Source organism: Microcebus murinus, chromosome 11 (genome assembly GCF_040939455.1).
Source record: "Microcebus murinus isolate Inina chromosome 11, M.murinus_Inina_mat1.0, whole genome shotgun sequence".
NCBI lineage: Eukaryota > Metazoa > Chordata > Mammalia > Primates > Cheirogaleidae > Microcebus > Microcebus murinus.
In genome coordinates, this window is record NC_134114.1 from 66,594,123 (window position 1) to 66,616,531 (window position 22,409).

Genomic DNA, 22,409 nt, shown 5'->3' on the forward strand with positions numbered 1-22,409 from the left:
ATTAAAGCATTCTCTCTAGGCCAGGCAATCTACACACATTATTATTAATCATTATTACAATGCTCCCCCCAAAGTAGCTATTATTTTTCCCATTATACAGATAGTAGACTTGAAGTCCTAAAATTTAAGTAACTCACCTAAAATTACAGAAATTTGGTACTAGGTCTCTTTGACTCTAAATCACCCTCCTTTTTTATTCATGGTATCATTCTATTCCTCATTCTAACAGTAATTTAAAATCTTTTGCTCATGTTATATTTAAAATAATTAGGTTTATATATTTATATAATTGATTGACATATTATGTAAGTCTAGATTAAAATGTTATATATAATATTTAAGTGATTTCATATGGTTCAACCTAATAGCTTTCTACATAATCAGGTATAAGTTCAATACTTTTATGTTTACTTTTCCTAAGTTAAATCTTTTCTATTTTATGGTTGCATTTTTGTATTTTATTTTTGTCTACTGTTTAAATGTATAAACTTATGAGATAATTTAAAAAACAGTTTATGAAGAGGTAATTACTTTGAGAGCATAATTAAAGGAATTTAATTGGTATAAATTTTGCAGGATAATATACCAGAGCTGGAAGAATATTTTCTGGTGAATTTAACTTATGTTGAACTTATCATGGCTCCTTTAACTTCCTTTCCTCCCAGACTAGGTATGATGGGTTTTTTGTTTGTTTCTTTCTTTCTTTCTATTCACTTCAAATTAAGTAAAGGAACTTCATTTTTTAACCAAAAGTGATTATTTTGATGTTTGTTAATCTCGGTGGTTTGTCAAAATATGATGGGCTTTTATATTTATTTTTATTTAGAGACTATCGCATATTGCAATTTTTACATTAGACAGTATAAAGACACTAAAAATTATTGTGTGATGCTCTTTAAATTTTACAACTATTTTATAACCAAATTTGTATCCTCAAAATAGATTTTGTTCTTTGGTAGACATATTCCTTTTATTTTCTTTTAATATTAGCTATTTTCATTAGGTCTCTAAACTATCAGATGATTTTATTTTCTTTTAGTTTGTTCCTTTGTTTGTTGTGTTCTATGCTTCTTTTTTGACCTTTTATCTTTTTCTTTTCATGCCTTTAGAAAAGACTCAGTTAATTCATTACAGACTAAAAGGTAAAACTTGAACCTTGGTACAAATTTACATAGATTCCTTTAAAAAGATGTATTCCTACGTTTAAACACAAACTCCTGTATGCGATTTAGGTATTTATTGATGGGAAATTTTGTCTGAAGCTTGTAGGTGCCATAGCTCAATAGAGGGTGGTGGTGAGTTGGTTGCAAAGTGTGCTTGAGAGGGGGGAATTAATCTGAGTTAAAGGAGGAGAAGCTTGACCAAGAACAGTGGCCTGAGGAGCAGTCATTCCTCATTCACTTCTGAGGCTCAATGTGACAACTTTGAAAATACTGAAAGGAAATCATCAGTTTCTGACATATTATTGTTTGAAAAGTATCATTTCTTTTGCAAAAGACGCAGATGATTCTAATGGCTAGGCTGCTTACATCAAGTATAATCACAGGATAATTGTTGTTCATGCTAAGAAAACTAACCAAATACTTCATATTTCTTTCATATTCACATTAGAGGTAATTTGAATAGTTGAGTTTTGTGTGAGGCTTTCTAATGCCCCTGTTTCAAATGCTTTGTATGTGAGTACTATCAACTTAGATCTTACCATTTTATAGATGTGGTAGCTGAGGCTAAGAAAAGCTAAGTAACATGCCTCAAAATCACACAGTTAGGATGTGGTAGAACTGGCTTCAATGGCATGGTTTGATTTTAGAATCTCTGCTTTTTAGCCTTTAGTCTGATGGGCACAAACTCTGATTTTATATTGTTTTCCTGGACAGTGTTGTTCTTTTCACTCTAGAGACAATTATATTCTCCCTTTCCCTTTTTTCCACCCAGGAAGCTGTCCTAAGTTTCTTAGATCTCTGAAATTTAAAAGATAAAGCACTAAAACAAACACACAAAGCAGTAACAGAGTTAGTTAATATTTCAAGACTGAATAGGAGGTATTGGTAACATACTGAACTTGGTGCTCAAAATACAAAATAAAAAGGGATATGTTTACTTCAATATTAATCTCCCTTTATTTCACCAAACCTTTTCCCCATTTTCCTACTTGTCTTAGCATCTCTTCTTATCCCTGTCTCTTTCCATGTCTCTTTTTACACCAGTATTTCCTCTGCACTACTCTCTAACTTTCTCCTCCCATTTCTTTTTCCTCTTTTCTTGCTCTTTCTACTCTTTCCAGTTGTCTCCATTTTACTTTCCTCCAGAAATGGTGATGTTGTAGAATAGCGATCCCAAATATATTTTAATTGATTAAAATAATAGAAGCAAAACCATAACCTCAGTTGCTTGTTATTTCATGCTGTACTCTGTTGATTAAGTTTCTGTTAATCAGTGACTCTTGTCAGCAAACAGTGTCCTTATTCAGATGTTACAAGCATTTGTGTCTTTACTTTCTTAACCAACTTTTGAGTAATGTTGACAATACCTATACATTAGGAATTATATAATCTTGAAAGGACTGCCTTTAAATTTTATATTAAAAGCTGCTTTTTAATCATTTATATTTATTTTAAAGTATGTTTTTATGTTTTTGCAGATGCGGAAGGCTTGACTGCGCAAATTATTATTGATGCCAACGATGGCGCTAGAGGTGTCATTGAATGGCAGCATAGCAGGTGAGGCCAAGGCTGTGCGAGAGCCCTTTCTGAGTTTTGGATTCTTTACTATCCACCAAATAAAAGCTTATAAGGGAAAAATGAATGTATTCCTTTTACTTTATTATAGGTTTGAAGTAAATGAATCTCACGGAAGTTTAACATTGGTAGCCCAGAGGAGCAGACAGGCTCTTGGCCATGTTTCCTTGTTTGTGTATGCTCAGAATCTGGAAGCACAAATGGGGCTGGATTACATCTTTACCCCAATGGTGGGTCTCGAACTCTATCACAGATGACTTTTGCAAATTAATCCTTAGTCATTATTTATTTATTGAGAATTACAGTGATTTGGGTCCTGTATACAGAAATTAATCTTAATAAACTCTTATATATTTTATAGTGAATTAGAGCAGATTTCTACATGATGAAATAGTTCCCTTCACTACTTTAGTAAATAATATAAAGTGAATTTTTAGTACTATTCTAAAGATTATTCTTTATTCATTAACTATTTTGTTTCAATATTTGATATTAGAGAACACAAGCTATTGTGTTATAGAATTTTTATCATTAGAGGTCCTTCTCAGAGTGTTTCTTATGCTTCTTGAAAATTCTAACTCTTTGTTTTAACTTGCAGTAACACCTTTAGTGTTTTAAAATACTTTTTACTTTCTCTCTTTGTGCCTTTTATTCCTTCACCAAATGTTTACTTTCTTCTTTTCCTAATAACTTTTACTTTTTAAACTTAATATTGCTAATTTAAAGAAAAAGATATTATGCAAAAAGTAAAGAGGAAAATTTCCTGTAAAGAAACTTATTTTTCACATTCATAACTATATTGCATTTCTTTCCAAACAGTGAGTTCTATAAAACTCACAGTTATTGAAATATAATACTGTCTACTTTTACCTTTTTGACCAGATTCTTCATTTTGCTGATGGAGAAAAGCATAAAAATGTTGACATCATGATTCTTGATGATGGCATTCCAGAAGGAGATGAAAAATTTCAGCTGATTTTAACAAATCCTTCCCCTGGACTAGAGCTAGGCGAAAATACAATAGGTAATTGGCAATTTTTCATACACAGTCTCCTCTTCCTCATGCTGGTTTCTCTAATATGGGGCCAATGTAAAGGGATTAGAGCATCTTGATGGTTTTCTGTGATTTGAATGAAAAATATTTTACATTAAAGCATTTCAGAATTTGTGTATCAGAGTAACAGTGCCTCTAGCCTGTGTGTATTAGTGTATGTGTCTGTATGTAAAAAACAAAAACAGTAGGTTGGTACTAAAGATAAATTAAATAATTTCCTCAGTTATTGTAGATTTATTTAATTTGTAGATGTCTTTTCTTTGTAATTTGAGTTACTCTCTGGGTTCCTCCTTGGCAAAAGAAGGGGTGACAAAGGTAGCTCTCTTAGTGTCATCTAACTGCTGTAGTATTTCCGCATGGAGTTCAGATGTACCTCAGACAAATTATGGGAGCCATAATTCTTTGGTTGGAACAGTTTGATATTGTTACTATAAGTCGCCCTGTTTCATTACCTGCTGACTGTTTAGAGAAGGGAAGAAAGAGAGAAAGGAGAAAACCTCAGGAACATACAGAACTTTAGAGTTGAAAGTGCTCTTAAAAAGTCACTTCATTTCCTTCTCATGATAGATAAGCCAAGTAGATTTCAAGGACTGAGTGTTTACTGACTCTTCAAACTCTTATTTGAGCTAGTGGTTGAATGTTCTTTGGGATTTTTAATGAAATTAACATATGTATTCTTAAATTATTGGACTTTATGGAAATATGTGATTTGTAGTGAAAATGTGAAAGAATTTTGAGTAACCCAAGGACTGATTTTACTTTTATCACTATATTAACAAAACAAATTGGTATTTTTAAGTCTCCAGAAAACTTTTTTTGAAAGTCTGTTGCCATTATTTCAAATTTAAAGAGTGTACATTTGAGATAAAATCATTTGCTTGTAAAGCATGGTGTATTGTGTGTAAAAAGTTGCAGGAATAGATACTATGTGTTGGTTAAAAATCATCTATGTATATTTCATGAAATAGGAAGAGTGATCAAAAAAGTCATCTATGTATTAATGAGAGAAAACCCAATTCAAGCATATCTAAACAAAGATAACTTATTGATTCATTTAATCTGAGAGTCCAGAGACATATGGCTTTAGATGAGGAGGGACCAGGACTTACTGCTACCACTGACCCTCTGGCTTCCTGTCTTTTCTCTTTGCCTTTGGAATATTGGTTTCATCACAAGGCTAATGTTACTCGTTGTCACAAGATAGTAATCAGGATCATTCTTCTGCATTCCACTTAATAGGAAAGAGAGAGTGTTCAAATTCAAGCATTCTCAAAAGGTCCTGATATAAATCTGATTGGAATTATGTGGGTTACTGCTCACAACCATGAGTAGGAGGAAGGAATGTATTATTGGGTTGTCATGTTTATTTTGTAATTTTCTATTTTTAAAAATTAAAAAATTCCTCAGATCAATATGCACCTTGATGGGAGTAATTTCTTGTGCCTCATTGATTGACCTTAAGATGACTTCCAAACTTTCAAAATGTTTCACTAAATATCCTTCTATATAAAGCTTTGTATATGTGGGTAATTAAGATTATCTGTTGAGTACAGTAGGTGTTGAGTGGAAAGGACATCACACCAACTGCCTTCCATATTACCTGCACCCCCAAAGTGTGCATATGCATTTGTTGTTTTTCCACATCCTCACCAGCAATTTCTTGAGTCTTTAACATTTTTAATATCAATTCTAATGAATGAAAACTATGTGGTTATATTGTACATTATTGTGCATTTTTTTGTTCATTTTTCTGTTTATTAGTGAGTTTGATACTGGTTAGTTGTTTTTTACTTTGTGTGATTCTGTTTTTTTATATATCTTATGCACTTTCCTGTGGTATGTGCTTTTATTGGTTTGTAGGAATATTCATATATTCTGCATTCAATCCTTTCTTCTTAAATGTATTGCAGATATTTATCCTCATCTATAATTTATCTTTTAAGTTTATTATAGTATATTATTATTATAAATATTTTAAATTTAAAATACAAAGTATTTTAATATGTTTTAAAATTATAGTTATTTAGGTCTTTTTCACCAAGATGCTATAAAATATTTTAGTATATTTTTCTAATATTTTCATAGTTTTGATTTACATTTAATTATTTAATATACAAGGAATTTATTCATTGGTAGTGTGTGAGGCAAGGATACAATTTCATTTTTCTCCTAAAATGTATAAATCAATATCCTAATGTTATATAGATGACAATATCCTAATCTCATTTAGAGAATGGGACATCCATTAGCCATTAATTTTCAATGTGAAATTTCTATCTTTCCTTCTTTCCTTGCCCCTTTGCTGGTCTCCTTTCCTCCCTTCCCTTCCTTCCTCCCTCTTTTCTTCCTTCCTGTCTTCCTTTCATCCATCTATCTGTCTTTTACTGAATTCTGTTCTGTTCTATTTGCCCATCCATGTGCTAATAATATGCTGTTTTATTTATCATTACTTTAAAGTATATTTTGGTATTTCTTAGGCCAAATGCTTTTTCCTTTCTCTAAATTACCTCACTTATTCATTCAAATGGTCTATTCCGTATAAACTTGAGAATCAATAAATTGAGTTCCCTTAAAAAACTGTTGGGTTGAATTGAAATTTCAGATCAATTTGGATGGATTTGACATCATTATAATATTGAGATTTCCCATGTAGAAATATGATGTGCCTGTCCATTAATTTAGATCTTCTTTTATATCAAAGTAAACTCTAAGACAAGGGTTTGATGGATGTAGCTTATTTGAGAGGTGGTCTCTGGAGACATGGTGAGAAACGAGGTGAGACAGAAAGGCCGATAGAAGTTGTGCTAGGGAGTGCTACAGCTGTGGGAAATTGAGACTCAGCGCTGCTGGATCCTTCCCAGGCGCCACGTTGAACCAAGCTCAGGGCTGTCCCAAGGAAGAAAGAGGGAAGGAAATCTGGGCTATTCAGTCACCAGCCCCTATCCTTAATCATTTGAGGGTCACTCTTTGGGTGTGAAGTCTCCAGGAGTTCTGGCCTGACTCCTGCTGGGCTGATATTGTCCTCGGGTGGAGAGAGACCATTAGGCAAATAGGAACTGCTGCAGGTGATTGGAGATTACAAGGGGATTTAGGTGAGGCACCCACAGCATCTGCCACAGTCACAAAGTAAAATTGTGTGATTTTCTTCATATAGGCCTTATAGTTTTTCTGTTGGGTTAATCTCTAATAATTGTTGCTATTGTGAATGAGGTCCCTTTTCAGTTACATTTTTCCAATAGCGATTGCTGATGTAGAGAGATATTATACATCTTTAAGAATAGCTGCTCTATCTGAAATAGAAACAGCAATTAAAAATCTCCCTAAAAAGAAAAGTCCCGGTCCAGATGGTTTCACACCCGAATTTTACCACACTTACAAAGAAGAACTAGTACCTATCTTGCAGAAACTATTCCACAACATTGAGAAGAACAGAAACCTCCCCAACACCTTTTATGAAGCGAATATTACTCTGATACCAAAACTAGGAAAGGATGCAACAAAAAAAGAAAGCTACAGACCAATATCCCTAATGAATATAGATGCAAAAATTTTCAACAAAATCTTAGCTAACTGAATCCAGATGCTTATCAAAAAAATAATCCATCTCCACCAAGTGGGCTTCATCCCAGGGATGCAGGGATGGTTCAACATACGTAAATCTATAAATGCAATTCACCACATAAACAGAAGCAAAAACAAAGACCACATGATTCTTTCAATAGATGCAGAAAAAGCTTTTGACAAAATTCAACACCCTTTCATGATACGAACACTTAAGAAAATAGGCATAGAAGGGACATACCTAAAAATGATACAAGCCACATATGACAGACCCATAGCCAACATCACACTGAATGGGGAAAAATTGAAAGCATTCCCACTTAGAACTGGAACCAGACAAGGCTTCCCACTATCTCCACTTCTATTCAACATAGTGTTGGAAGTCCTGGCTACAGCAATCAGACAGGAAAATGGAATTAAAGGTATCCAAAGAGGGGCAGAAGAGATCAAACTTTCACTGTTTGCTGATGATATGATATTGTATCTAGAACACCCCACCAAAGATTCAACCAAGAATCTCCTGGAACTGATCAATGAATTTAGTAAAGTCTCAGGATACAAAATCAATACACAGAAATCAGAGGCATTCATATACGCCAACAACAATCTAATTGAGAACCAAATCAAAGACTCAATTTCCTTCACAATAGCAACAAAGAAATTAAAGTACCTAGGAATATACTTAACCTAGAAGGTAAAAGACCTCTACAGGGAGAACTATGAAACACTGAGGAAGGAAATAGCAGAGGGATGTAAACAGATGGAAATCCATACCATGCTCGTGGATTGGCAGACTCAACATCATCAAAATGTCTATACTACCCAAACTGATCTACAGATTCAATGCAATACCTATTAAAATCCCATCAGCATTCTTCACAGATATAGAAAAAATAATTTTACGCTTCGTATGGAACCAAAGAAGACCCCGAATATCAAGAGCAATTCTAGGCAACAAAAACAAAATGGGAGGCATTAATATGCCAGATATCAAACTATACTACAAAGCTGCAGTAATTAAATAAATCTGGTATTGGCACAAAAATAGGAATATTGGCCAGTGGAACAGATGTGAGAATCCTGATATAAAACCATCTTCATACAGCCATCTAATCTTTGACAAAGCAGACAAAAACATATGCTGCGGAAAAGAATCCCTTTTCAATAAATGGTGCTGGGGAAACTGGATAGCCACCTGTAGAAGGCTAAAGCAGGACCCACACCTTTCACCTCTCACAAAAATCAACTCACGCTGGATAACAGACTTAAACCTAAGGTATGAAACTATTAGAATTCTAGAGGAAAATGTTGGAAACACTCTCCTAGACATTGGCCTAGGCAAAGAGTTTATGGAGAAGTCCCCAAAGGCAATCACAGTAGCAAAAAAAATAAATAAATGGGACATGATCAAACTAAAAAGCTTCTGCACAGCCAAAGTAGTCATGAAAGTAAACAGACAACCTACAGAATGAGAGAAAATTTTTGCATCCTACGCATCCGATAAGGGGCTGATAACTAGAATATACTTAGAACTCATGAAAATCAGGAAGAAAAAATCAAATAATCCTATTAAAAAGTGGGCAAAGGACTTGAACAGAAACTTTTCTAAAGAAGACAGAAGAATGGCCAACAAACATATGAAAAAATGCTCAACATCTCTAATCATCGGGGAAATGCAAATCAAAACCACAATGAGATATCACTTAACTCCAGTGAGAATGGCGTTTATCAAAAAGTCTCCAAACAATAAATGCTGGTATGGATGTGGAGAGAGAGAGGAACACTCCTACACTGTTGGTGGGACTGCAAACTAGTTCAACCTCTGTGGAAAGCAATATGGAGATACCTTAAAGTGATACAAGTGAATCTACCATTTGATCCAGCAATCCCATTGCTGGGCATCTACCCAAAAGATCCAGTGACACTCTACAAAAAAGACACCTGCACTCGAATGTTTATAGCAGCACAATTCATAATTGCAAGGCTGTTAAAACAGCCCAAGTGCCCATCAATCCAAGAATGGATTAATAAAATGTGGTATATGTATACCATAGAGTACTATTCAGCTCTAAGAAACAACGGTGATATAGCACATCTTATATTTTCCTGGTTAGAACTGGAACTCATACTACTAAGTGAAGTTTCCCAAGAATGGAAAAACAAGCACCACATATACTCACCAGCAAACTGGTATTAACTGAGCAGCACCTAAGTGGACACATAGGTACTACAGTAATAGGGTATTGGGCACGTGGGAGGGGGGAGGGGGCGGGTATATACATACATAATGAGTGAGATGTGCACCATCTGGGGGATGGTCATGCTGGAGACTCAGACTTGTGGGGGGAGGGGGGAATGGGCATTTATTGAAACCTTAAAATCTGTACCCCCATAATATGCTGAAATAAAAAAAAAGAATGTCTGCTCTAAAGCAGACCTCCTGGTGTTGTGCACTGAGTCTGCCATTTCCGAGCTTTCAACTTCTTCCAATTACCTGTCTGTGTTTCAGTCATAGGTTCTGTAAAATGTAAATAATAATAGAATCAACTGTGTAGGATTATTATGATTAAATGAGTTAATATAGGTTAAGCAATTAAGCTCTTAGGAGTATTAGTTATTGCAGTTATTATTGTTAGTGACAGTAGAAAATAGAAAGCTCTTGATTTTTGAAGGTTGCTCAGCTTATATATTTTGAACTGTTATTATAGCTGTAGTCATTTTTTCTCTTGCATTGTCTGCTTAGATAATCATGTTGTCTAGAAAATAGCGACACTCTGACTCTTTCTTTCCATTACTTTTACCCGTGTTACCTGGCTGATAGCACCAGAACAACCTCAAATAGTAGCAGTGAAGACAGCTATTATTGTCTTGTTTCTGTTTTTTAGTGGGGATGCTTCTAATGCTTTAACACTGTTTGATATTTGCTGTTGGCTTCTGAGAGATATCACCTTATCAGGTTGAAGAAGTTGCCTCTTATCCCAGGATTACTGAGTATTTTTATATCATGAGTGAATATGGAATTTTATTAAATGCTTTAAAATTTTTCTATCATATTTAAGGTGATCTTAAAACGGTCACTTAAGGTAAAGAGTTGTCCTAGTTTCTAACTAAACATCCATACTCTTTTTAGCATTTATAACCCCTTCTATTTTCATTTATTGATTGAATATTTTTATTTCAACAGCCTTAATTATTATCCTTGCAAATGATGATGGCCCCGGAGTTCTGTCATTTAACAACAGTGAACACTTTTTCCTAAGAGAACCAACAGCTCTCTATGTCCAGGAGAGTGTTGCAGTATTGTACATTGTTCGGGAACCTGCACAAGGACTGTTTGGAACCGTGACCGTTCAGTTCATTGTGACAGAAATGAATTCTTCAACAGAATCTAAAGATTTGACTCCTTCCAAAGGCTATATTGTTTTAGAAGAAGGTGTTCGATTCAAGGTACACTAAGAACCTTTAATGAGAATGGAAGATTATCTTTAATATTTGCAAAATAATTTTCTCTTAGAGGAGCACCCTAAGTTCTAGAAAGAAAACATACTCCCAGCTTAGATGATAGGTAAAGTTATGACTAGATTACTATGTGACAAGTGCTGTAGTGGTGTGTAGTTCATACATAGAGTGCAATGGAGAAATTTGCTGTTAACAGGGTACAGGAATATACTACTAATAAAGAAAATATACATATTGCTATTTTAAATTTTAAGCACCTTTAAATGGTGTACTTCATTTTATGCTGTCTATATAACATAAACTAAAAGAAACTCCAGGCCATCCTTCTAAATGTTAAGCCCCAGCCAATCATTTTCCTTTTGACACATGTTGAATCAAATTTGATTCCTTACTTCATTCAAACTGCTTATTTGAGATTAGGAATAGCTTTTATTGGTGAAAAAATTCTGGGTTTGAGATTAATTACAAATGTGATCTATACTCACAGTTAAGGTTTACCTTTCAAAAACCTCTTTTTCTATATATTAGTAATTTCTGGTTCCTACTACTAAACTTTAATTTTAAAACACAGTGTAAGCGTAAAATAGATAATTACAATAGCTTTAGCCATTTTCTCAAGCCAACTATATCAACTGTAATAATTCGAAAATAATGTATTTAATGCTTTCATCTAAAACAGTCCATCCAATAATTAATTTTCTTAATAATCAGTTCACATAAATAAGCTTCAGAACTTCCGTACATTTGTGAATGCATGTTCATTTTGATGCTCAATATTTTTCGTGTTTTAGAAATTTAAAGTCTTTAATTGATTTGCTCAAGGACACTTAAAATTAAATCTTGAAACGAATATTTAAAAAATCCAAATTTAAAGTATTTTATCAATTGCCATTGCTTTATGTATTTTATTTTTTAAGATATTTTCTTTTTTGTATATTTTATATTTTTTCATTGTGGATTTTTTCTTAAAAGGCTCCTTTCACAGTGCATTTAAAGACCTTTCTATTCATTAGACAAATTAAATGTTAGAGCACATTGGATTAAATAAATTTTTTAACCCACATAGCTGCTTTTTTTCCATGTTTTTATATAGAGGTAATAACAGTAAAATACACAAATTATAAGTGTATGGATGGCTTAATGACTTTAAAGATATATATGCTCATAAGTAATTACCATTCAGATTAAGATATTTAACATTACTGTCACCCAGAAGATTTCCTCTTGTCCCTTGCTCTTCCCAGAGGAAACTACTTTCTGATTTCTGTCATTGAAGACTCATTTTGCTGGTTCTTGAGCTTCGTACAAATAGGATCATACAGTGTGTACTCTTTTGTGTCGGCTTCTTTCACTCAGCATACTTTTTGAGATCTGTATCGTTGCACATACATAATTAGTTCTTTTTTTTTTATCACTGAGTAGCATTTTATTGAATAGACCATTATTAGTTTGTCTGTTCTGCTGATGAACATTTGGGTTGTTTCTAATTTGTGCCTGCTATGACTATAACTGTTTTTTAACAGTGAATCCTAGACTGGAATGAGATTAAGAAAGTTATGTATCCAGGACAGGATAAAAAATTAGCAAGACTGAAGACATAAATTTAATTTTTTAATCAGTGTGATTTTTAAATGTCATAAATATTTATTTTTAGACATTTCAGTGCAATATGTCACAATATTGAAAATCCCAAAAGTAGTAACTTGAAATAGTTATAACCATCATATTATGGGGATCAATATTAAATAAAAAGAGGTGATTATTTTCCAAAAGTTATTATTTTGTTATCAAAAATGTTTAGCAAATTTATATGTGTGTTGCAACAATCTGTATTCTAGTAACTTTATCTTTTGATTTTGTTTTCAGGCCCTACACATATCTGCCATATTAGACACGGAACCAGAAATGGATGAGCATTTTGTTTGCACCTTGTTTAATCCAACTGGAGGTGCTAGACTAGGGGCGCATGTTCAAACCCTGATTACAGTTTTGCAAAACCAGGCCCCTCTGGGGCTATTCAGTATCTCTACAATTGAAAATAGGTATAGTTTATTCATAAGGAAATTATCACTTCTGAAGCTAAGTAGGGAATATTTTTTGATGTAAGAAAAAGCAGAAGGAAATTGATCTCTGATATTTTCAAAGGACTTTTAAAATGAACTCTTGAAGATAGATCCAGAGAGGCCATTTGCTCTCTCGTAACAGAGTATTAAAAACCTAAATATATCCTGTATAGTGGTATTATTAGAATTCCTATTTTCTCAGAGTTCACACTTTCAGGTAAAGGCCTACATTATTTTATGTTTTTAAAATTTTAAAAAGCAAGAAATAATATAAAATATATTTAGCTGCTCAAACCAAATGAATGACTCTTCAAATATATTAACGTGATAGTAGTTTTAAAATTTCCTCTGGAAGCTGACAAATATTTATTATTTTATATCCTGAAATATTTTAATAGAGCTATATTCATTAACATGGTAATAATGTCCTGATTCATTTTTTCCCTATAAAATGTTTTTGATATATGCGTGAAGAAATTTAAGAATGACAGCTTTATTTCTTTTTTTAGAATATACAGTGTGAGGTTACTGTAGTTACTGATTCTCAATATTTTCTTATGGTCATAGTATCAGAGTGTTGCATTTGTTCTTTTTGAAAAAATGTCTTCATAAATGAATATTTTTGAGGTTTAGAGTCTAGTCATCTTGATGTTTAAAATTTGTGGATCTCACTTTGGGTTGTGCAAATTTAAAAGTGCATTGAGTATATGCTAGCAATGTGATATATATTTCAAATATGTAGAAATTATACTCTTCGTTTTCCACAATCCATTTGTTTCTTTTAGAGCCACCTCCATAGACGTCGAAGAATCCAACAGGACTGTGTATTTAAATGTATCACGCACTAATGGCATTGATTTGGCTGTGAGTGTGCAGTGGGAAACAGTCTCTGAAACAGCCTTTGGCATGAGTATGTTTCATTTCTTATGAGAAAATAATTCTGTAACCAAGAAATATTGCATATGTAAGATTTACATTTTTTTCCAGGAATTGTATCTTATGGATCTGTTGAAAATGGAGAACAGATATCTAATTCTTTTATTGCATCTACAAATATTTATTGAGTGCTAATCATGTGCCAGGCTTGGCACTGAGCTCATGGAACTTAGAATTTAGTGGGTGACAGAAATAAATCAAATGAGTAAAAATCAATTTGTAGTTTAAACTGTAATAAATGTTTTAAAGGGAAGATTCTAAGTGTTGAAAGAACATAAGAGAAATCCTCCAAGGTGTATTGATCTTTGAACTAAAACTGAATGAAGAGTGGAGGTTGATTATGCAAAGCATTGGTTTGGAGGAACATGAAGGTGAGAGTAGGGACCTGTCAAGGCAGAAACATGAGGCATAAAAAAAATATTATAAGTGAAGTGAGTCTCTAGACTCAAAGGAAGTTATCAATCTGCTGGAGAGAAAAACCTGGGGATCTTTAGCTATGCATATTATATTTAAAGTTATAGAAACTGATACAGTAATCTGAATAGAAAGGCTGAAGATAGGGAAGGGAAGAGGACCCAGACTGAACTCCAAGAAGACTCAAATTGAATGACCAGGAATAGATGATGACCTGGCAAAGGAGACTTAGAAGACCTGGTGAGAAATCTAGGAAAATAAAGGATGGCAAACAGGAGAAGAAAAGTGTTTTAAAAATGGAAAGAGAAGTAAACTGTGTCAGCTGCTGGTAGGATGTCCAGTAAAATGAGAACCTGAAAAATAACCATGATAGCAATTAGTGACCATAGAAGGCATAACAGGCATAGAAGGCATTAGTGACCATTGCAAGAGCTGTTTGTATAGAGGGATGGAAATTGAATAACATTTTGAGTGGAGGTGAAAGAATAGAGACCTCAAATTTATTTCAAGAAGTTTGGCCGAGAAGGTAGGACCTAGAAAAGGTAGTGATGTGATGTAGGATTCAGAAGATTTTTTTGTTTGTTTAGTCTGGAGAGACCTAAGTGTGTGCTAACTTGGATGGGAAAGGCCTAGTAGGTAAAGAAAGATTGAGTATTTAGCAGAGAAAAAAAGATAATAGTGGTGTAATTGCCTAGAAGATAGGTAGAGATGGGATACAAAAAAAGAAAGATTATAGTTTCTAATTTAGAGTTTTCTCATTGTTGTTTGGGCTTTGTGTGTGTTTTTTTGGAAATATTGTGAGTATGTGTTGGAGATTTTTTAATTTCTGCAGTTGTTGCTTATTCTTCATTCACTATCTTCTTGAATTGTCGGGAAGCATTTGTCCACGTTAGGACCATTCAAGACTCTTAATGAAAAATCTGTGGCACACCTTTAAAAGATAGCAAAATAGGAAGCTTAACTGTTGAATTTTTAGGAAAGGAAATTGCCAATGGATATTATACATAAGGCATTGACATTATATCCTCTTGAACTGGTAATCTCAAAATGATCAATCATTTATAGGGAACCTGAGTTTCAACCTTGATATCTGTTGTTGCTATGTCATGTTCACACCATTAGCCAAAGTTCAAAAAAATACTTTCTTTGGGAAACAGTCATGTTCATAGACCGTAGACACCTTTTTTGTAGTTATTCTTAATTAGATAGGAGTTTTATGGTTTGTTTGTTTTTTTGGCAGTACAGAATTTTAGGACTTGTACCAGTTATAGCAGTTTGATAAAATGTTGACAGCCATTTGAAGTTTGTAAGTCTGTGTTGGCATTCTTATAATATATAAAATGTAAAGTGAGAAATTAGATGAGCATAATTTCAAATTAATAGCGTAAGTTTTAAAACCTAACATTTAGCATGTTTTTATAAATGATACTTATTATTTTAAAATTTCTCAGTTGTATTTTCATCATCTTTATAAAAGTTGATAAAAACCATGTTCAGCATATTTCCCTTTGAATTATACATGCATGTAGCATTTATTTTTAAATACACCTTAGAAATTCTACATGAGTAAAAGAGCAGAGTATTAATAATTTTTCTTATTTTTTTTAAATCATCATTTGCAGTTATTTTTAAATTCCATAGCTTGTCTCTTTTCTCTGTCTCATACTAACACACACACACATCAAGGAAGGATCTTCATTTGCAGTTACAAACTCACTAGTCTCTCCATTTGAACAGTCAATTAGAACAGATAAGGTTTGGATGGGATTATACACTAGTGAATCATGATTTATGTTTTTCAGGGGGAATGGATCTTGTGTTTTCCATATTTCAAACTTTTTTGGATGAATCAGCTTCTGGCTGGTGTTTTTTTACTTTGGAAAATTCAATATATGGTATTATGTTAAGAAAATCATCTTTTACTGTTTACCGATGGCAAGGGATTTTTATTCCAGTTGAGGTAAACATCACTTATTTTATAGTACACAAAATAAAATTTACAGATAAGTTTTGGGTGTAACATGAATTACTGTTATTCTTATTTCTCTTTTCCTAGGATTTAAATATAGAAAATCCTAAAACTTGTGAGGCCTTTAACATTGGTCTTTCTCCCTACTTTGTGATTACTCACACAGAAAGAGAAGAAAAGCCTTCTGTTAACAGTGTATATACATTCACATCTGGATTTAAATTATTCCTGGTAAAAAAAAATCTATATTTTTTAATAGAATGCTTAATTTAGATTTATAAGATTGGTCAAAATGGAAGATAATGTATGCTGTATGTTAATATGAAAAAGGACTTTTTGCAAGTTGATGTATACATTTTAGCAAGGTATCTTAATCCAGGAACATCTTTGTCTTTTGAAATGACACTTAATATGCATATCAAGGGATCAAAGTTTTCAAGTCTTGAACTTCAAATACAAACTCATACTATAGTATATTCAATGCCTTTCTTAAATTCTCCTTTAAATCTTTATTCCCACTCTTCTGTCTTCCATGCAGGTACAAACTATCATTATTTTGGAAAGTTCTCAAGTAAGATATTTTACTTCAGACAGTCAAGATTATTTAATTATTGCAAGTCAAAGAGATGACTCTGAATTAACTCAGGTATGATTCTTTTAAAATGAAGGGTTTTTTTAAGTTTTCTTTTTAATACCGTAATTGAAATTTATCAAAGATATGGTCTATAGCTTTAGAATAAAAGAAAACCATGATTTGATTGTGATAAAATGGTAAAGTATTAAATAGAATGTGAATATTAATTAGTTACAACTAATTTTTAAATAATAGAGTTATAAATATATTGTCTTTAAGACTCAAAGCAAATGTAATAATAAGGAGGAACATTTAATTAGAATTTAACTGAGTTGGAAAACATTATGGAGCAAAATCATACAATCAGACAGATAGTATCAGTAAATATTCATGATTAACATTGTCACATGGACACTCAGCATCACCACAGAAATCTCACATTTCTCTAATAGATTCTTATAATCCTGGGAATGCTTATTTGATCATTTTTGCCATTCCCCAAACTTCCATACGTGCTTATCATCTCCTCACTTTCAGCTAACAGTCTTGTTGAAATGAAAGTGACCAAACGGAAGGTCACTCGTCTTCCCAACACCAAATTCAAAAACCCACTTGAAACCCAGTCTTATTCCTCGTTTCTGTTAGAATGGAGGATGCGTCCCTTCTATAAAAGCCAGACCTCTCACATTGGTGCCCCTTTTGTCTTCATAAGGTTTAGTTATTCCCTTCGTCTCCAGTGTCTTTCTACCTCTCTCTCGACTATTACAATCAGTATAAATGTTCTAGGATCACCTGGCTTACAAAGAAATTCCTCCCCAATCTCATGGCCTTTTAGTTTTTGTTTCATGTTCTTTTCTCCCCTCTATAGTAAGACATTTTAATAGAATGATCTCCTTGCTTTGGCTGTACTTATTTGTGCTCACTGATGACAACTAGGTGGCCAAATCCAGTGGGTGCTTTTCTATTATTATCATATATGCCATCAGCATGTGACAGTCACCTCATTCTCAAATTTATTTACTTTTATTTATTTTTTTTTATTTCAAAGTATTAAAGGAGTACAAATGTTTTGGTTACATGTATTGCTTTTGTAATGGCTATATGTGTGCCAGTCACTCAAATAGTGTTCACTGTACCCATTCAGTAGGTTTTTGCCCCTGCCTTCATCCCGCCTCTCCCTGCTTCATTTCCACTAAGTTTTACATTCCTCTGTGCACGGGTATACTCATCAGTTAGTTCCAGTTTAATAGTGAGTACATATGGTGTTTGTTTTTCCATTCTTGTGATACTTCACTAAGGACAGTAGTCTCCAGTTCTGTCTAACATGTTGCAAAAGGCATTAAGTCATCCTTTTTCATGGCTGAGTAGTACTCCATAGTATACATATACCACATTTTGTTAATCCACTCATCAGTCAGTGGGCATTTTGGTTGATTCCACATCTTTGCAATTGTGAATTGTGCTGCAATAAACACTGGAGTGCAGGTGCCTTTTTGATAAAATGACTTTTTTTCCTTTGGGTAAATACCCAGTAGTGAGATTGCTGGATCAAATGGTAGGTCTACTTTTATTTCTTTGAGAAATCTCCATACTGTATCCCATAGAGGCTGCACTATATCACTGGCCCATCAAAGTGATTCCTCCCTTTTTGGATCTTATTAACTATTAGGAAAAGGCAAACAATAAACGTCAATAATTGAATAAATGCATGATTATAAAATGAAACAAGTGCTAAAGATGACAATTAGGATGGTCTGATAGGGAATTATGAAAGTATTAGGGAAATCAAGTTAGATGTAATGTCTGGCTCAAAGTTCCTAATTGTTGACTGAATAAATGTAATTCTTTGTGAAATTGACAAGCTTATATAAGAAACCAGGTAGAATTTGAATTTTCTTTTAATTTTAAATGTATAAACACTTGCTCTGAAAGTATATGCATTGTGTGCATTGACTGCCACCATGGGGACAAGAAAGGTTTAGGTGTTTCTCTGTATTTTCTTGCTTGAACTGTTGGTAATGATATTATAGCATAGAAAGTTTCTTATCTGGTTCCAAATTTTTCGTATTTAATTTAATTCTCTTCTGTTTTGGCTTTCCCTTTGCTTTCTGTCCCCATCCGCTGGCCAGATGTATATTTGATACTGATTTATTTCCAGATAGCCTCTCTTTCATTCATTCTGCATGTGTGTGCTCATGTGTGCACACACACAGATAAAAAGGAGAGAGCATCAGTTTTGGTATTTTCTCATTTGTGGAAGTATCCTCCTAAATAAATAAAAGGGTCCAGGAAAGTAAACACATGATATTGGTTAAATTCTCAGAAGTGCCAAATTCCTAGTTATATAAAGAGTTTTGTATTTGAACATTTTCTACAGGTCTTCAGGTGGAATGGAGAAAGCTTTGTGTTGCATCAAACACTCCCTGTCCGAGGAGTGCTGAGCATGGCCTTGTTCAACAGAGGAGGTTCTGTGTTCTTAGCCATTTCCCAGGTTAATGCCAGGCTAAATTCCCTTCTATTCAGATGGTCTGGCAGTGGCTTTAATAACTTTCAAGAAGTGCCAGTCAGTGGGACAACACAAGTCGAGGCTTTGTCTGCAGGCAATGATATTTACTTAATCTTTGCCAAAAATACCTTTTTAGGTGAGAAGATACAGTATTTGTAATGCATATATAGTTATTATTATGGAAATCATTTAACATTCAAATGGTATGTTTTATATGAAAATGCTGTTGTGATAACTTTTTTAGCGAATCAATAGAATGTTCCTTGATAGATGATAAACATTAACTGTCAGCTATAAATGTCTTTTGGAAAAAAATTTAAGCACTATGCCCATAATCATGTGGTGTTCTAACTTACTACTTTAAAGTTATATTAAAATAAAATTGGAAGTGGGCAGGTAAAGTCGAAAGATCCATAAAGATTTTATATCCCAAGTGAAATTAAATAACTTTATATGAATACACTTAGGGTGCCGTGAATATTTTATAGTATTAATAAATGGTGTTTAACAACTTTTGATGACTGTTCTAATATTCTATGAATAGAAATTTGCTTTATTCTGCTTAGTAGAACTTTTATAAAATTCCAACATTCCTAAAAAACAAAAAATAATATAATCCCTAGTCTTTCTTTAGCATTAGGTCATGGTTAATGGCTAACCACGTATTCACTTCAAATAGTGAATGCACTTTTGAAGCACTTCCTACTAAGTTGTATTTTTGTCAAACTAAATGGATTCTGAGGAAATTTGTTTTTAAATTAAATTTAACATTTGTATTGTAGTTTTACTGTGCAATTTTGTCATTTTTTTCCTGCAACTTTTGCCTTAAGATTTTACTTTTATTCTATTATTGTAGGAGATCATAATTCGATTGATATTTTCATGTGGGAGACAGGACAGTCTTCTTTCAGATATTTTCAATCCTTGGATTTTACTTCTGTTAACAGGATCCACTCTTTCACACCAGCCTCAGGAATAGGTAAGGACTTTTTAATTGCTCACCAATCCTACAGGTAGTGTGGAAAGCCAGAATGATTTTAATCTCATTGAATTAGATTAATTGTCACATTGCCAGACACTGAATATTTTAATAAGAATGTAAAATCAAGATCTTTATAATAATGCTTCCAGAAGTCTTAGAATTTTTTGAAATTCTGTGAGCATTGTGCATGAGAGTAATGAGAATGGCTAAAATATGGAGGAAAATATTAGTGAAGACTAAAGATAGTATATTTCTTTTGTCTAGAGAAAAGAGTGACATTAAATATATATTTTTAAAATAGGAAAGTATGTATATGAGGATAGCAAGTTTTTGCATTTAGAATTCTTTTTTTAAGTCAGAATATGACTATGAGAACTTTGCCATCCTCATTTACTCTACCAGCTTCTTCCACAGTGTGAAATCCTTTCCTGGTCTTCTCCACTTTTACCCACACATCAGATACATAAGCAATATTTTTAATCACTGTGGTTCCAGAAACAAAGTCTGTTCATAAGAACCCAAGGTCTGGAGGCTGTAGGATTATTTTAGGGTTGGCAAGGAATCACTTGGGTGGGCCAACAATAAGGGAAGAAGAAGCAGAGGCCAGCTGGCATATGCGCTTGTCAAGCTGCCACACAGGCCAAGTGTCAGCAGTGTGGGAAGGGGACACGGTCAGTGGATCATCGTGGATCATCACCTCCTGTGGAGGTGTCTAGAGGAACTTGGAACCCAAACCTGAGTGGCTCTGCAGGACAGTCTGGGTGAACCGCAGCCCTGCTCTAAAATTGAGAGATGGCAGTTTCATGAATTAAACAGCACACAGTTATTAATTGGATATTATATTAAAAGGCTTACTATTTGGTTGGAGAAGCAAGAAAAGATATTAAGACACTAATTTAAGGCAGAGGACCAATACCGTTTGTTCTGTGAGGGATAGATAGAATTGGAGTGGTTAAGAGATCTAAGAAGGAGCTTGAGCTATGTCTGGGTGAATTGGCAATAAATATTTTGGACAGGGAGAAGGATCTGAGAAAAAGGGAAAGACAGAAGTGTTTATCGTGTTGAGGGCACCATTGGCAGACAGGAGTGCTGGGATTTGATCGAAATATATATAATACATTATTACTAACTATAGTTACCATGCTGTAGATTAGATCTGCAGAACTCACTCATCTTATAACTGAAAGTTTTTACCCTTGACCAACATCTCTAATTTCCCCCATCCCCCAGCCTTTGGCAAACACCATCTAAACTCTGTTTCTGTGAATTTGACTTTTTAGATTCCACAAATAAGTGAGCTCATGCAGTGGCTGTCTTTCTAAGTCTGGATTCTCATATCTGCATCTGCATTCAGTCTATTGCAATATTATAAGTCATATTGCCTCTGGAAAATTCTGTACACTCATGAAAGAATGAGAGGGAAGTAGACAAACAATGTCTTAGTATTATTATGAAAATAGTTTGGACCTCAGAGATCCTCTAAAAGGGTTTCAAAGACTCTTAGGGGATCCTGGACCACACCCAGAGCACTAATGAGATAGACAAACCCTTAATGACATTTCAAAGGCCAGTGATGATCCAGGACATGCTTTATTACTCCTCCTAGCTTTGGTATATGGAATACACTGGATGAAGTAACTTACAACTCACTGCCTAGGCAAGAGTCAAAGAGGGTCCTAAGCTGGGGTGAGAAATTGGAAATGAAGATAATTGTGGGCAAGAGAAGTTAGAAATGAAGATACAACAGCACTTGGTGACTTTTCAAATGTGAGGAGCAAAAGTTATCACACCTTGGCAACTGGAAGGAAAGATTAGTATTGACGTTAGGAAAAGATACAGGAAAAATATCTTTAGTGGGAAATGTGATAAGCTTGGTTATAGGCATCTTTAGTTCAAGATGATATAGAAGCACCTGTGGGTGGTTAGAGATGTAGAAATTGCAAGGAAATCAGAGGTGGAGGTTTATATTTCAGAAACATTGATGTATGAGGATAGTTGAACTCACAAAAGATAAAATATACAAAGTAAATGATAATGATTGAGACGGCTAGAGGACTTGGAACAAATACAGGAGACTATTTTTGCAATTTTCCCCTTAGGTGCTTGACTGCTGCTTTCTCTATCAGGCATTGCAACCTTTAGGCACTGCTACC

General features: G+C 33.7%; 1 protein-coding gene across 3 annotated transcripts in view; it reads left to right on the forward strand.

Annotated features, from left to right (window-relative positions):
- ADGRV1 (adhesion G protein-coupled receptor V1) overlaps nucleotides 1–22,409 on the forward strand; it is a 468,628-nt gene that overhangs the window by 85,788 nt on the left and 360,431 nt on the right. For all 3 annotated transcript variants that reach the window (XM_076008180.1, XM_076008181.1, XM_076008182.1), the window contains 12 exons: nucleotides 577–670; nucleotides 2,642–2,720; nucleotides 2,830–2,968; nucleotides 3,621–3,762; nucleotides 10,538–10,800; nucleotides 12,679–12,854; nucleotides 13,661–13,785; nucleotides 16,028–16,185; nucleotides 16,282–16,425; nucleotides 16,733–16,840; nucleotides 19,146–19,410; nucleotides 20,131–20,253. In XM_076008180.1, coding sequence (XP_075864295.1) covers nucleotides 577–670; nucleotides 2,642–2,720; nucleotides 2,830–2,968; nucleotides 3,621–3,762; nucleotides 10,538–10,800; nucleotides 12,679–12,854; nucleotides 13,661–13,785; nucleotides 16,028–16,185; nucleotides 16,282–16,425; nucleotides 16,733–16,840; nucleotides 19,146–19,410; nucleotides 20,131–20,253 — 1,816 coding nt within the window. The remainder of the gene's footprint in view (nucleotides 1–576; nucleotides 671–2,641; nucleotides 2,721–2,829; nucleotides 2,969–3,620; nucleotides 3,763–10,537; nucleotides 10,801–12,678; nucleotides 12,855–13,660; nucleotides 13,786–16,027; nucleotides 16,186–16,281; nucleotides 16,426–16,732; nucleotides 16,841–19,145; nucleotides 19,411–20,130; nucleotides 20,254–22,409) is intronic.